The 15,489-nt window shown below is 50.0% G+C and overlaps 5 protein-coding genes across 5 annotated transcripts; 3 read left to right on the plus strand and 2 right to left on the minus strand.

Annotated features, from left to right (window-relative positions):
• Positions 1 to 677: 677 nt before the first annotated feature.
• On the plus strand, positions 678 to 2,263 carry BP5553_03664 (putative 4-aminobutyrate transaminase; the record flags this gene model as incomplete). The annotated part of the gene is made up of 2 exons (XM_032012287.1): positions 678 to 997; positions 1,057 to 2,263. The coding sequence occupies 2 exons, from the start codon at positions 678 to 680 to the stop codon at positions 2,261 to 2,263; spliced, it is 1,527 nt and encodes a 508-aa protein (XP_031871980.1).
• A 704-nt stretch (positions 2,264 to 2,967) lies between these two features.
• BP5553_03665 (Histone-lysine N-methyltransferase) lies at positions 2,968 to 6,049 on the minus strand (the record flags this gene model as incomplete). Its single annotated transcript, XM_032012288.1, has 3 exons — positions 2,968 to 3,870; positions 3,920 to 5,499; positions 5,557 to 6,049. 3 exons carry the CDS (start codon positions 6,047 to 6,049, stop codon positions 2,968 to 2,970), a joined length of 2,976 nt encoding a protein of 991 aa, XP_031871981.1.
• Positions 6,050 to 7,566: 1,517 nt separating this feature from the next.
• BP5553_03666 (uncharacterized protein) lies at positions 7,567 to 8,349 on the plus strand (the record flags this gene model as incomplete). The annotated part of the gene is made up of 1 exon (XM_032012289.1): positions 7,567 to 8,349. The coding sequence occupies one exon, from the start codon at positions 7,567 to 7,569 to the stop codon at positions 8,347 to 8,349; it is 783 nt and encodes a 260-aa protein (XP_031871982.1).
• A 1,198-nt stretch (positions 8,350 to 9,547) lies between these two features.
• On the plus strand, positions 9,548 to 10,829 carry BP5553_03667 (uncharacterized protein; the record flags this gene model as incomplete). The annotated part of the gene is made up of 4 exons (XM_032012290.1): positions 9,548 to 9,586; positions 9,732 to 9,846; positions 9,985 to 10,535; positions 10,587 to 10,829. 4 exons carry the CDS (start codon positions 9,548 to 9,550, stop codon positions 10,827 to 10,829), a joined length of 948 nt encoding a protein of 315 aa, XP_031871983.1.
• Positions 10,830 to 11,901: 1,072 nt separating this feature from the next.
• Positions 11,902 to 13,545, minus strand: BP5553_03668 (uncharacterized protein; the record flags this gene model as incomplete). The annotated part of the gene is made up of 1 exon (XM_032012291.1): positions 11,902 to 13,545. The coding sequence occupies one exon, from the start codon at positions 13,543 to 13,545 to the stop codon at positions 11,902 to 11,904; it is 1,644 nt and encodes a 547-aa protein (XP_031871984.1).
• Positions 13,546 to 15,489: the final 1,944 nt, after the last annotated feature.

The raw sequence follows: 15,489 nt of genomic DNA on the forward strand, positions 1-15,489 counted from the left end.
GTGGAGTGGGCGAGCATTAGCTGTTTCGAAGCACGCCGTTCTCCTCATATGAAGCTACCGGTATACCATGCATCTAAATAGAAAAAGTGCAGTTATCGCGACTGTGGAGTATATAATGCAATAATATATATAATGTAATCGGTGTTTATTTCGCTCCGCTGTCCTGAAACAACCACCTCGGTGACTCAGGACCTACGAGGCAGTTTCCTAACAAGTGTAGTTCCTACCTACTAGGAGGCCAATAAGTAACAACACTTTGCCTTAAAGGGGGATGTCTCGGCTACATCGCTGCGGTAATCATCGGCCTTATGCGGGGTTTGCATGCCCGTTGCTAAGGGGCGCGAGACAATCCAAAGCAATGGCCGACAACGGCGTAGCTCCTGGACCATCCTGACTTCTTCCCCTCGTATGATGTTCTTTGACCTCTTTTCCTCTTTTCCTCTTCACCTCACATATAAAGGAGAGAAGATTGAGGATTCAACATCTCTGGGCGCTCTTTCACATTACGAATTGGTGTGGACTGTGTCTGTTCTGTGTACTCTGCGTCATCGGGATCTGCGATAAGATACGACATCTATCGACCCCGCCCTCTCACCGTCTCACAACAATCCGAAGCAGTCGCTCTTCTGTCCGCATCCAAGCTCTCTATCGATTTACTCTCACATCAATCTTTTACCATGGCTTCAATTCGAGCAGCCGCACGATTGCGGCCCATGGCAAACCGTCTACCTCAAAAATCCACTGTCCGCTCGCACCGCTTGTATGCCACAGCTACAGCTACCAAATCCGCATCCACATCTGCCAACGAGCAGCCATACTTCCCCCTGGAGCCCAGCGGGCCAATTATCAAGACGACCATTCCTGGCCCCAAAAGCAAGAAAGCAATTGCGGACTTGGACAAGGTGTTTGATACTAGGAGCTTGAACATGCTTGCCGATTTCCAGAAGAGCTACGGAAATTACATTGCAGACCCCGATGGAAATGTTCTCTTGGACGTGTATGTATCGACTTGCTCTTGTGAGATAGTTAGGCATAAAGCTAATTGAGCCCTTCTAGGTACGCCCAAATTGCCTCTATTCCCGTCGGCTATAACAATCCCCATCTTCTCGAAGCTGCGACTTCGAAGCAGATGGCCTCGGCCCTGATCAACCGCCCTGCGCTGGGTAACTTCCCTTCCCACGATTGGGCCTCTATACTTCGGACTGGTATTTTGAAAGTAGCTCCCAAGGGTTTGGACCAGGTGTTCACAGCTATGGCTGGCTCTGACGCCAACGAAACGGCCTATAAAGCAGCATTCATGTACCGTCGACAGCAAGAGCGAGGAGGCGCAAAAGTGGAGTTCAGTGAAGAAGAGATAGCATCTAGCATGCTCAATCAATCTCCTGGGGCACCGAATCTCTCTATTTTATCCTTTAAAAGCGGCTTCCACGGCCGCCTCTTCGGCTCCCTTTCCACCACACGCTCAAAAGCAATCCACAAGCTCGACATCCCGGCTTTCGACTGGCCACAGGCAACCTTCCCCCAATTGAAATACCCTCTTGAGGAGCACGTAGCAGAAAACAAGAAAGCGGAAGAAGCTGCCTTAGCTGATGTAGAGCGCCTCATAACAACACACCACCTCCCACCCGCCGCCGTTGTAATTGAACCCATCCAATCCGAAGGCGGCGACAACCACGCTTCCCCAGCATTCTTCCGCGGCCTCCGCGCCCTGACCAAGAAACACAACGTCCTCATGATCGTCGACGAGGTGCAAACTGGTGTTGGTGCAACGGGCAAATTCTGGGCCCATGAACATTGGAACCTTGAAACCCCACCAGATATGGTGACGTTCAGCAAGAAAGCCCAAACCGCGGGCTACTACTTCGGAAACCCTGAGCTCCGCCCAAACAAACCGTACCGCCAATTCAACACATGGATGGGCGACCCCGCGCGTGCAATCCTCTTCCGTGCCATCATCGAGGAAATCGAACGCCTGGACTTAGTATCCCACACCGCCAAAATGGGCGACTATCTCTACTCCTCTATCGAAAGCCTAGCGAAGAAGTACCCTGGCGAGTTTATGAATCTGAGGGGTAAGGGACAAGGGACATTCATTGCGTTTGATAGCCCAAGGAGAGATGAGTTCCTGAAGAAGGCGAAGAGCGTAGGTGTTAATATTGGCGGCAGTGGACAGATGGCTGTTAGATTACGGCCAATGTTGATTTTCCAGAAGCATCATGCGGATATCTTGCTGGAAGCTATGGAGAAGATTGTTAAAACGTAAGGATGTATGGGACTAAGAGAGCGAGTTCAATAGGGCAGAATTGAGAGTACCAGGAAATATGCCAAAAAGGTGGAGCAACTAAAGTTTAAAGCAAGGAGTCAAACAATATTTGCTTTTAACTTGCTTGGTTGGCTTAATTAATGGGGCTATGGAGTGTACGGACGAAATGATTATCACGATAATTTAGCAATGCCATTTTTCAAGTTCCATTCCCCTCCTGGGTTTCTATTTTTGTTACATACAGTGGTACACACTCCCCCCCCCCCGGAATTCCCCTCACCTCGACCGCCATATTTGCATGTGTGTGCACTAACTCGATTTCGAATCTCAAATTCAATCCTGTTTGAAATGCTCAACGCGCTTGCCTCCATTAATCCCTTTCGATGCATGCATGCAGAACAAAAAGATGCAACGCGAAAAATAATAAATATAAAGCAAGCCTTTCCGTTTCCCTCCCGTAGACGCCGATGTTTGATGTTTCTGCTGCCTTGCTTGCTTGTGTGGGTATGAAAACGGGTTCTTTTCTATGGTACAATTATACAGGCGAAAAGTATTGGGGGTCGGGAGGAGGAGTCTAGTGAATGAAGTTTCCTCGACCCCTAGGTAGTATGTAGATGGGAAATATGAAAGGGGGGAAAGTGCTGGGTAGGGCCTCCTCTGCTGAATGGCGACCATCGATATCGGGTTAGAGCATCGGAATGAGATCAGTGGCTCATTACCTCCTCGCGCTCCCGAGCCGCATTACTATCGGGGTTATTATCCAATTTCTCCACTCCGGTGCCATTGCCATTGATATCTCCTAGCAGTGATGTGGTTGTATGCGGAAGGTCGATGGCTACCTTGCTATTTTGTTGGAAAGCCCCGTCGAGATCCATCATCATGGCCTCTTCATTCTCACGCATGAGCTCTTCTTCTTGCCTTCGGAGTTCTTTTTCTTCCTCAGTTTGTTCTTGAGTTAATTGTTCATCACCTAGAGCCTCCAGCTCTGCGTCTGTCTCCGGCATTCCCTCTGCAGGAGGAGGCGGCGGCGGAGGTGGTGTAGGAACGTCATCATCTCCTTCCTTGAGCCTTTTATTAGACTCCGTGTCCTCGGTATTAAGGGTATCTTCTTCTGCTTCGCGCTTCCGCTTTAGGTCTGGAGAGGGTGAGGTTGGTGGTTCAGAGGGTGTAGCCTGCGTAGCTTGTGTAAGGGTATCGCGATCAGCACCGGAGAGATCCATATCGCTATCTTCCTTCGCTTGCTCCTCATCAACGTCCATCTCGGCCTCTAGCTCTGAGACAACCTTTCCATTCATCTCGGGCTGTGAAGAAGGATCATCTTTAGGATCTGCATTCGATGGAGAGGAGGTGCCATTTGCTACCAATTTTTCTCGCTTCTTCTTATCCAGGATTTTCCTCTTCTCCACAGCCTTCTCGAAATAATCCCTAACGTACTTCTTAACCTTCTTCTCCTGTTTCTCGGAGATCTTGGTGGGGTCTTCAACTCGGCTATTCTTGAAGTCAGATGCGACGAGCTTTTTGCCGACTTCTTTGGCGAATTTCTTGAGATCCTCCTTCGGTAGCTGTTTGGTAAATTTTTGCATGACGTATTTAATGTGTGGAAAGAGCTGTGGCCTTGTTAGAGCGCAGTTTGGAAGCAGAATGTAATGAACTCACGGTGTTCTCATAAAGCTTCATTTGCTTCTCCTGAGGCAACGATCTCCATTTCTCGGACGGGTGCTTCTTTTCCTTAGGCGTGGATTGAGGAGTTGCAGCGCTTTGCGAAGGAGTCTGAGAATTTGAGTCGGACTTGATGATACTTTGAATGATATCTTGCAACGCCTTCTGGGTCTGAACACTTTTCGGGGGGGCCTTTGGGGGTGGAGGAGGTTCTGCAGCAGGCAGATAAGGCTTCTGCCAAGTTGTTTGACCGCTCTTGCTATAATAGTACGTGTTTCCTTTCTCGTCCGTTGCAGTGAACCAACCAGTAGGTAAAGGATTGAAGGGTCTTCGTATTGGGGGTCGGGGGACGAAAGTTCTTTGCGGGACATTATTTCGGGGGCCGGTTGGGGCAACAAGAGCTGGGGCAGGGGATTTAGTGGATTCTTCCACTCGTTCTGCGTTTCTTCGCTCGTAAGCTTGAACGGCATTAGGATCAAACTTCTTTCTAGGTATTCGATAGGCAACCTCGAGTTTGCCCCATTCCTCGAGGAGTCTCTTGGCTTCAAACGCGACATCTTCATGCTCAGAATTCACAAATGCCTCAACCGTAGGCTCGATTTTGGAATCGCTAATCTTGTTCCGGGTGAGTCGAGGAAATTTGTACAGAATGTCGAATATTTGCAAAACAACATTGTTATCGTCTTGGAAGGTTGTTAGGGTAGAGCGAAGGATTTGGTAGCCGTGCATCTGCACGACCCTGTTGCGGACTTTATCATCGTTACAGCGCTGGATGCGACTAAGTAACTTGACGGCAATCCATTTCTCCTTGCACTGCATGAGTGTAGCCATGACCTTGCGGACACCATCTTCGTCAAGACCCCTGGGTTGAACATTATTAACGTATTCCTCATCGTCCTCGCCGGTCTTCTTCTTCCGGGGTTTCTTGGCAACCGCAGTGTCCCAGCCATCACCATCATCAATCCCAAGAGCTTCAATAGTGGCATGGGACAGCTTGGTCGCACGCTCCGTTTGGGTCTTACCGCCAATGAAGCCGGTACAGTTCGGCTCGTCACAATAACAGGGTTGGGGATCAGCACCATAACGGTCGACATTGTAGTTGAACACAAGCTCTTCGCCGGCTTTGATGTGTCGCTCGGCAAAAATGCCCATGCGCAACTTCTCGCCGACAACCCATTTGTCCACGTAACAGTTGGGATTACAGGAATGATTGCAGAAGCGCCCGAGATTGCCTTTCTTGGTCGCATCGACGAACTCATTCTTCGTCAGCGACATAAAATAGAAATGCTTAATGCCCTCTTCATCGTACTGGATGGTCCGGCGTCGGAATGTCGGCTCGTTAATAACTTCGCCGATATACTCAAAAATGAACTCGTTGGGGTAGAGGTCGGTATTCGCCCGTAATCCGTAGCCCTTCTGCGCCGTCTCGATCACAGAGACATTGGCATACTCTTTGCGCTGAAAACGCTGGTTTTGACATCCAAGACCACAGTTGCAATCCCCATCGACACACTCCATCTTCGTCGCGCGGTTAATGCAGTCCGAATCTTCGCCGCACGCATGGTTTTTGCCATTGCCTGAAGCACACACAGTCAGTCAGTAACTCGCAACACTGGGTTTCCGGGGGGGCTCACTCCACTCTTCAGAACAGTCGCAATCAAGAGAATCGTGCTCTGAATATCCCATGTACTTAGAGCCATAGATACAATCCTTAATTACCTGAAATACCGACGTGGCCACCTCCGTAGCGTCTGGCAAGTGGTCAAAAATTGGTGCCGGCCGTGAGACTACTTTTTGTGAGGATTTTCGTGACAGCTTTGCACCTTTTCCTGGCTCGACCGTTAAGGTGATCCCGCCGCCAATAACCTCTTCATCTTCATCAACCTCTGATTTAGGGCTAGGAGACAGGCTGGCGCTCTTTTTTTTGACAGGTGATTGAGATGCGGAGTTCCTCGTCGCGGGGGTAGAGGAGCCAGACATCTCAACTTTTCCAGGCGTCGTCGGGACGCCGTCGTATATCCCATTCACCCCTTCACCCTCAACCTGCAGAGTTCCTTCCTCCAACTTCATATCGCCCAGTGCAACATTAACTGTGTCTGGTTTTATCTCCCGAGTGTCGTCGGCCATTGTAATGTGCGGGGGCAGGTTGTAGGAGAGTAGAGGTTGGCTGTGGGGAGAAGTCGGGAGACGAGAGCTGTCGAAGGTGAAATATTTGGTGTCGAGACCTAGCACGGTCTGGTTATGTTGAGACAACCTTGAAAGGCGCCCTCACAAAGTTGTGATGTGACGCGATCTAAGCTGAATGGTAATAATCGGCAGGGTTTCTATTGCAACCTGCAGTTGGTTTTCGGAAGCAGGATGGGTTGAAGCGGAGGGAGTGTTTGCGCCTGGCTGTCAGGTTGCGGATGCAGGGAGGTAACGAGTGGACAGCTAGGAGGGGTGCGACAACGAGGAAAAGGATGTGGAGAAGCTTGACTGCTCGCAGATATGGACATGAATGCCACTCTCAAGCTGTATCACTTGGAGGGCGCGGAAGGAGGAGGTGGTCGTGGTGGTTGTCGTGGTGGTGGAGTGGAGGGTTGGCTTTGACGAGAGGGAATAAAGATCGAGACGGACGGCGAACAGTACTTTTTTACCTCTGCCACATCTTTGGCCCCAAGCTCAACTCAACTGTCCCGTTGTCGCTTGCACTGCGCTGCGCTCACATATCACTCTGCACTGGTGCACCTCCGTTTCCCTGCCAAAGTCGGTTGCATTGCTATGGAATTACTATGTAGATGGAGAAGATGGAGATTGTCATTTGAGAGGCCCGAAACTAGTAGCGCCGGCAATCGCCGTCTCTCGGCCCCCCAAGCAACAGATAAACCGCGATTCTGCGATATCCTTTGCAGTCTCGCAATTCGAATTTTTCTTTGAATTGTACCATTGAAACCATGGTTGAAGGATCTTTGGCATAAGTTTCCGCATCTTGAGTATCCCCATTGATTCCTGATAGTCGAACACAAGTGGCCCAATTATACAGGGCTAGGGACGATTGATCCAGTAGTAATGATACATGATATGCCACCCAAAGAAAATGTATCGGAATTGGAGAAAATAGTACAGACCTACCTATGTACCTACGTACTGGTGTAGCCTTCTTATCACAATGCCTTTACGGCATTTGTTCGCTCCTTTGCAAGCTTGTGTGTGCACTGCGCTATCCCACAACCACCACTCACCTGTCAATTCGCCCGGACGTGTGCGCAGATATTGGATTTGAAGGAAAGAACCCGGCGCTTCTGAGGATATTCTGAATAGATGCATGCCATCGAATATTGTACGGCGGTACTTGGCTCTGGCGCTGAGCCATGACTGCTTCGGCGCAGGCGGCGCGGTGTCGACCACCCTTCGCCGTGTGGTCTACTTCGTATGGATTCGTAAGGGCGGCAGATCGGATAATGAAGCACTCTGTCTGGAGTGGAATGCAATGCACTCGGGCAATCTAATAGCGACGTCAGTGAGGGTCATGTCCATGGCGCGGGGACTGCGGTGTACTGGCCTTGCCTTTGCTTCACTCCTATGGGAGTTTGACAGCGCACAATGCAGAATTGGCGCGACATCGGCCCCACCGAGGGCTCTGTAGATATAAAGATGCGGTTCCCATGAAGCAATTGAGCGCTGCGGCCGTGGTCAATTCAGCATGCGCATCCTCCAGATGCTGGAGGGGCCAGTCGCCTCGTGTTTGTTTTGCTGATGGCGAAGGTCGAGGTCGCAGTCGGGGTCCTTGGGGCGGTCGCCGCTCCGTCCGTCGCTCTCAAACCAACGAAAAAGGCGCGCTCTGGGCACTGTGTAACGGAGGAGGGATCGTCGTCATCGCCCTTCTCTTCCTGGCCCTTCTTCAGGCATCCCATCACGTCTGGATTGGAGTTGGGATGCGGCTCGGCGGAGTCCTGGGGCCGCGGGGCATCAGCGTCGAAGGGAAGACGAGCGATTGGAGTTGGGGCAAACTTGGGGTTGCAGTTGGGGGAGAGCAGTGTGAACTGGAGGAGGCGAGAATCGTCGGTTCAGCGGCTGCGATTGGGCCGACACACCAACCAGCCGCCCAATACCCGCGTCTCCAGGGCCTCGCGGGGCGTGCTGAAGGGCGCTCCAGGGGCAAAATGGGGCAAATAGGCCTAAGAGGCCTAAGGAGCCCTCATAGGCCCCCTTTGCTCAACTCTGCAAGGCCAGCGCAGAAGAGAACGACTCAAGAGACACAGCCAATCGGGTTACGCATTCTCCCCCCTTATTCCTGGCGGGAGGTATTGTTTATTCCCAAGGCTGTTTTGACGACCGCCAGCTTGACAACCGCCAAACGGGGCAAAAAGAAAGGGAGCTGGTTGAAGCCAGAAGCCAGAAGCCTGAAGCCTGGAGGCAGAACCTGCGCGCACCACTGGAGTCGCTAGAGTGCAACTGCTACTACAACTACGACACTACTGCAACTGCTACTGCAAACTGCAACTGTAACTGCAAGACAGTGGTGCAGCGTACAGCGTGCAGCAGCGTGCAGTTAGCAGTGTGTAGTGTGTAGTGTGCAAAGTGTGTACATGTATTATTGTGCATTGATTGTGCACTAGAGGGAGGAGAGTAAGTCAGTACTCTAGTACCAAGTCAGTAATCAGCCAGTAAGTCAGCCAGTGGTTTTGTACGCTGTCTCTGTCTCTGCCTCTGTATCTACAGTACCTGCCTCTGCTTTGCTCCTTGCTCAGGCTTGCTGCTTGTCTCCTGTCTCCTGTTCTCCTTTCCTGTACAGTACTATACTCTCCTGTATGTCCAATATATCCATGTCCATGTCCCTTCGCCCCACGGCTTCCACTCAAAGTCCGCCGATGCTCAGCTGCATATGCACGAATTTCCATGTCTCATTTCCCTTTATGAGCCCTCCTCCTTCACGCCTGTTTGCCGCCGGTGAAGTGCCAGAACGTCGCCAAAGGCCACAGTCAGAGCCGTTTTCCTGTTTTGCGTGGTTGATGTCAATCCCCGGCACGAAGGAGCGTCGTCTGGTCTGTACTGTACTGGTGCAATCGTCCCGATTATGAATCTTCCCTGAAAGGCGCTGTACTGTACGAGCACGGTACTGCTCTGCTCTGCACTGCTCTGCACCGGCGCCGCGCTGTACAAGTACTGCCCTGCGCTGCACTGCGCTGCGCTGTATGGACTTGTACAGTACTTGTACTTGTGCTTGCTTCCAGTTCGGACTACCTGTCCAAATCCATCCGCTATCGCGCGCTTCATCTCACATCTCGCATCTCACGCGGCCTCTCGCGGGCATTCAGCCTTCTTCATCTAGGACCCCGTTGTCCAACGATCCAACGCTCTTTTACGACTGCCCAGACACCAGACCACTTGCGAGACTCCCCAGCTCCAAACTGCAGAACTTCAGACACGCTCCCTACGAGAACCCCGAACTCACATTCGCACTTGTGATATACATACATCATCTTTCCCACCCCCATATTTAATGACCTCGATTTCCCTTCCTGACTTGTCTTCTACACATTCGTTTTGGCCCCCGGTCCACTGGCTTCCCCGACCCCCCAGAGACAGAGACCCCTTCTGCGCCAGCTGTTCCGCTCCCTCAGTATCGAGCAGAACTCTATTGCCATGGAGGGGGTTACTCCTCCATTTTCCGAACAGGAGAAGGTATGTTGTAATCCGAGGACCCTGAACCGCGTATTCGAGTGCAGACAGATGGAAGCGCGCCTGTAGCGCATCCCCTATCACTCTAGGCGCATGTTCTACCCACTGTACCGCTCGCGTGCAAGACTGACCTCGTTCTCCGCTGCAGCGCATTCTTCTGGCCGAAGCTATCAAGCAAAGCTCGATTCCGGCCGAGAGGCTGCTGGCCTTTCTAAATGATGGTAATGTGCAGCCAGCCTGGAATCATATGATCCTCCCATATGGTAAGTCGGACCCTTCCTATAGTTGCTTTTGACGGCAAGGTTCCCAAATCCCTCCTCCACCACATTAAATCCAACACACAGGCATATATGACCTGCGCATATCTGTGCAGATTTATGACCTGTTAACTTACTATATAGGCCGCACCCTACAATCGTGTATCGACGCGTATGAAGCTCTCCGAAATGGCCTCGCCGGTCGCCATTCTCCCTACCCAATCCTAGCACTTCCCAGTACTTCGAACAAGCGGAAATCTGCGCCGGAATCCCTCGAACACATCTTAACTGCCCCTTCGCCGAAGCGGCGCCAGTCAGGCGTCGAGACTTTATCATCCGCGCGCGATATACGTCCCAAACCACCCTCGTCGAATGGCTCCCCGCTTCCCTTGACCTCACTCGTGGGGCCTCCTGCACCACAACCAAAGAAACGAGGCCGCCCTTCTAAAGCAGATGTAGAGTTACGGCAACAGGAAGCCATTGCTAGAGGTGAGGTTTTACCTCCGTCGAAAATTTTGACGCCAAAAGCACCAAAACAAGTAGTAGGACAACAGTCAAGTACCGCAGGGTTTACAGTCATTGCGCCTATGACCACGGCTGGCCCTCCAACAGATCCTAGTGCGGCAGGGCAATATCAAGGCGAAACTATCATGGGAGACTCAGGGAAGAAGAAACGAGCTCCTAGGCAATCTAAAGTGGGTAAATCGTCTCGCATATTGGAGCAAAATACTAATCACGTATCACAGGGCCTTAAAAATCCCGGTGAAGCTACTTTCGCGGCTGTAAACCCACAGCCTAGCCAGACACCGCAGGTTAAGGAGCCCGATCTTGAGAGCGCCCAGCTCCCAGCTCCGCGTCTTCCCAGCGAGCCCTCCCAGCCAGTTCCGCCGAAAGAGGAAGAAGAGAAGGCCCCTGCTCAGCCAGTTAAGACGGAGACTGCACCGGAAGTGGAGGAACCTGCAGAGGCACCACCACCAACCAAAACATAGGCCCTGAGCTGGCCATGCTAATACCTCTCTTTCACGGATCGAATCATTCTCCAAAGTCAAAACGGCAACTATTTCGAAATTCGACCCTTCAGCAAGACGCATATTAATGGACATTTCCTTCTCACGACTTTTATCTACCGGTCAATTCGACAGATGCATCTTGATAGAGTTTACGCCATCCAATGCCGCATTAACGGTAGCACTTTGCATGTCTTGTCATGCCTCCGATGATACGTCTAATGCTTTTAATACCCAGATTCCATATTGTCAACTTATCATCTTCCGACTAACGATCACGGTCCTACGACTACGAAGGCAGCCTTCCACGTTAAATATTGGTTAATAACCACGTTTCCTGCGAAACTACGCACATTTCTTTTGACCTTCGAGTACTTAGCACTTTACGATTCTGCTAACGATATCACTGACCTCATGAGGCATCACTGGTGGCGAGCGTTGTATTTATACACGATACCGTGTTTTCCTTTTTATGAAGCACCTATTATGCTTTACGAGACACTGTACACAGGCCTTGGTTTTTTTGGGTTTTCTCCTGGGCGGCTATTTTTCATCCAAAACGGGTATTTTCATGTTCAAGGTGGCGTCAGGATGGAGATGGTATAAATGATGAGCTGTACGATAGCTTTAGGTCCGATTAATGAATATGACTATTTTTGCGTAGGCCTCGACCACTAGGTGTCGTTGGATGGTGTTACGGTTCTGCCAGTTTCAGAAATATAGCTGTTACACTTACTGTTGCATGTGATTTTTGGTCACATGATGACTTCGTCCAGTAGGCAGCCCAACTACCGTCTGAACAATACCACCAACACAACCTCAAGAAATCTTCCCATTCGTTTATTAATCTATGCAGGAAGCCAATACTTCTCTACTAGTAGTATCTGTTATAGGAAGTCTTATCCAGAAACCCCTAATGCTCAAAAAATACGACCCAGGTTTACACCCAACTTCATACTCCGCATAAACCGCTAGCCATCGCGAGGATGCAGTTATGCAATCCACCCAATCAGCGAGCTATGAAAAAACAAAAGCAAGAACCTACGTTTCGTGCTCAGGAGAATGAGATATCTCTCTCCAGGTCCTCTATAAGATCGATGACGCTGTCGCCCCAGTCAGTTCTCACTACACTGATCCGCGAGGTATCGCCGCGTGAGTGCGAGACCTCAGAGGAGGTTGTTACCCAGTCTGAGGAGTTGCCTGGGCTGCGTGTGCGTTGAGAGGAGGTTGTTTCCCAGTCTGAATAGTTACCTGGCGTGTTTGACGGCCGTGAGGGATGAGTTGCCCTTTTCGGAGAGCCGTTTGGGGTGTATGACGGCTGTGATGGATGGGTTACCCAGTTTGGAGAGCTATCTGAGGAGTATGACGGCTGTGATGAGTAGGTCTCCCAGTTTCGGGGGTCTTCTATAGGGTGTGTGGCCTGCGGTGATTTAGGTTCCCTATTTGGAGGGGTTACTGGCGGCTCTAGAATCTTAGTCGGTGGGATAGGAGACGTCGCTCTTGACACCTCCGGAATAGCTTCCGCTCTTCCCAGTGTTCCACTACTTTTGCGCTCAAGTCCCAACTCGGCAATCTCCACTTGTGACAGCCTATGGACCCTTTTATGCTTGGGGTGACGCAGTGGGAAAGCCGGCTCGTTAAGGTCTCTCCTAGAGGCGGAGAGTTCAGGAAGTGAGCGTGGCCGATGCCCCGCACAATCTACCTCGTTGAATGATATAGGACTTACTGATATTTGAGACTGTAGATGCCCCCGCTGGCTAGGGGGCTCTGACATGCGTGTCTTCTCACCTGCGATGCATATATCATCAGCTGGCCATCCGGCATCCTTAAGCGCCCACTCCACAGTCGCTTTAACCCCGCCGCCGCTGGGCCGAGTATCGTTTCCTGGGATGTACTTGATATCGTATGTCACCGGCACCTTCGGTGGGGGCAAAGGCCCTTGGACCATGTGTACACGGAGCATATCTGCCCCGCCGGTCTCTTCGCTCCAGACCGACTCGAGCGCCCCTTTAAATGATGATGTCGAATCTGGATTACACCAGTACAAATGTGGTTGCTGGAACTGACCATATCCCTTGTTAGGAAGAGTGTTATTTCCATTCATTGACGACATCGACCCAATATATCCCGCCTTGGATAACAGCAATCCCATAGCGACCACGCTATCTAACTTCCAATCCCTAGGATTGCTCAAGACGAATATCGCAGAGATAGAGAGTTCGTCAGGAAACTGCGCCCGCTTATACAGATCCCAGGACGTAAACACTTTTTTGAGTCCATACTCTCTGGCTACGTCCCTGATACTATCTCCCACACCTCCAAGGACAAGGATGTTCTTATTGGTGTATTGGGCCACGATGTCATAGAATGGATGATGCAACGGTATTACCTGTCTGTTATCGAACTCCATACCGAGTCTATAGCTCAGCTCTTCCGTTGTCTCCTCCTTAGTTTCGGTGAACAGGAAGAACGGGATCATCTTCTTGCGGAGATGTTGTAGTGTCCCTTTCGCACCATATAGGACCAGCCACGAGCGCATTAACACCCCTTCGATGTGGAATCCGAATGATATGGCGGGCTTCTCGACGTTGCTTGGCGATCCGTCTGATTCTGAAGGTGTTAGATCAAGCATACGCGACACTCTCCTCGAGTCTCTACGAAGAATGGGTGGCGGGAAAGGGGGCGGTGATATGGACATATTTTGTTCTTTTTGCGCTAAAGAGTTTGATTAGGAGTTCCGTGGTGTTTCCAGTAGATGTTGTAAAATCTAGATGGAAGAGTGACTAGGTTGGCAAGCTGGAGATGGGTTTGGGCTGGGCTGGGGTTGTATAAAGCATATCTAAGGCTGTTGGCTGAGAACGGTAGAACAGCATTTCTGTTCAACCACAACAGACACATTACTTCAAGCGAGGTCACTGTTCCCCTTGGACTTCTGGCCCCAGGCCAGGCAGGCAGCCTCTTACTCTCACATAAGTGGCTTGCCGCTAGGCCTCACAAGAGCTAGCATATAGTCGACCTTCATTCAGCGGTGAATATTATCCCAAGCTCGGCATAGCAAGTCCTTTATACAATCCCATTGTTCTTCATGCCCTTAGACAAAGAAATCTTCAACGCTATAAGCCTATACAGCTTTGTCAACCATGGTTGACTGGAACAAAGAGCATTATGTCCGAGTCAATACATCACCAACTGCACAAATTAACAGCTTCTTTCAAACACAGCTTCTTTCGAACACAGCTTCATCAGCCCAATGCATAGCTATGATCCTATTATAAAATAATACCTCCTCCCCTCTGCCTTTTTCTCGTTATACACACTCTCCAACATTTCCATCACGCAACGCACCGCAAGACCAACACTACCCAAACCCTGGACCACTTACACTAGCACTCCCACGTCCAAACCCCCACAAATTCCAGGTAAATACACAATGTGTGTAATCAGGGAAATCATTTACATGTGCGACCACAAGACCGGGCGGAACATCAGCAAGCAATGCGAGGGTATCTCTGACCCGTACAAATGCCCAAACCTCCGCATCAAACCAGTCTATGCTGCTTCGAAATGTAACATGTGCCTCTATGGTGAAGACTAACGATAGCTTTCCTTCTTATAGCTACTAGCGGGCTTACTATGCTTTTTAAAATGCATTTGCTTGTCTATTTTGTGCTGATGTTAATTGAAAACGGCGAGAATCTAGATAAACGTATGACTAGCAAATAAACATAGTTGTGGAATTCTTTTTGAAGTATTACGCTCTTGTGAGGTTTCTCTTAGTGAAATATAGTGATCTGTTAGATAATATACTTTTATAGCCGTATTTGTATTCAGTACTTGGGAAAGTTACGGATAAGCGTGATAGTTGAAATATCATTGTCCTTTGCTCCTCAAACCCGGAGTTCCGCCAATGCTAGAGTCATGGATCTATACACGGACTCTTAATCGTGCAATCAACAAATTTGGAGCTGCAATATCCGCAATCCCACGTTAGGAATAGGTCCAAGGAAATCCCAGCACCCTCGTCCCCAACTTCCAAGTTCATAAACGCAGCGAATATTTCCCCTCTTGAAAAAGCTCAAAACGCACATCAAGTTCTATTTATCAATTAGCCTCTTAATATCAACATAGTAAGATAGTGTCACGTATATGATTGCTACTCCCTGTATATGGCAGTGCATGTACAGTCATGCATGTGGCCGTGCCCTTGGTTTGCTCTCAACCTCCTATCCCCTTTGACCGGAGTTGCCTATATCAGGACTATTTTGGCCCCCTTTAGCTAAGCTCAAGACCACCATCTTTCACTTCCATGGCTATTGACTACCGTTGTTCCCTCCAGAGGGACCAAAAGCCTATTCCCTCTGAATATAGATACGGAGACTCCCTACGCTCAAAGCAATTAATCTCAGTGGTACTTATCAGCCTAAGAACGCTTCTGGTACTAATATTAGATTCCAGGTAAACTGACGATGTATTAGTGTGATGTTATAGCAAGGGAAGAGGTTGCACTGTCATGCATAATAAAGACCACTGAAAATTTGATAGGATTATTACTACCACAGCTATCTAGCTGACTGATTAACGATACATAATACGCCTCCAGGATGCTTCCGCAGAGCCGCGCTGTTATATCCTACTACAAAAC

The sequence above is a fragment of the Venustampulla echinocandica genome (assembly GCF_003357145.1).
Source record: "Venustampulla echinocandica strain BP 5553 chromosome Unknown scaffold_1, whole genome shotgun sequence".
In the NCBI taxonomy this organism is placed as follows: Eukaryota; Fungi; Ascomycota; class Leotiomycetes; order Helotiales; family Pleuroascaceae; genus Venustampulla; species Venustampulla echinocandica.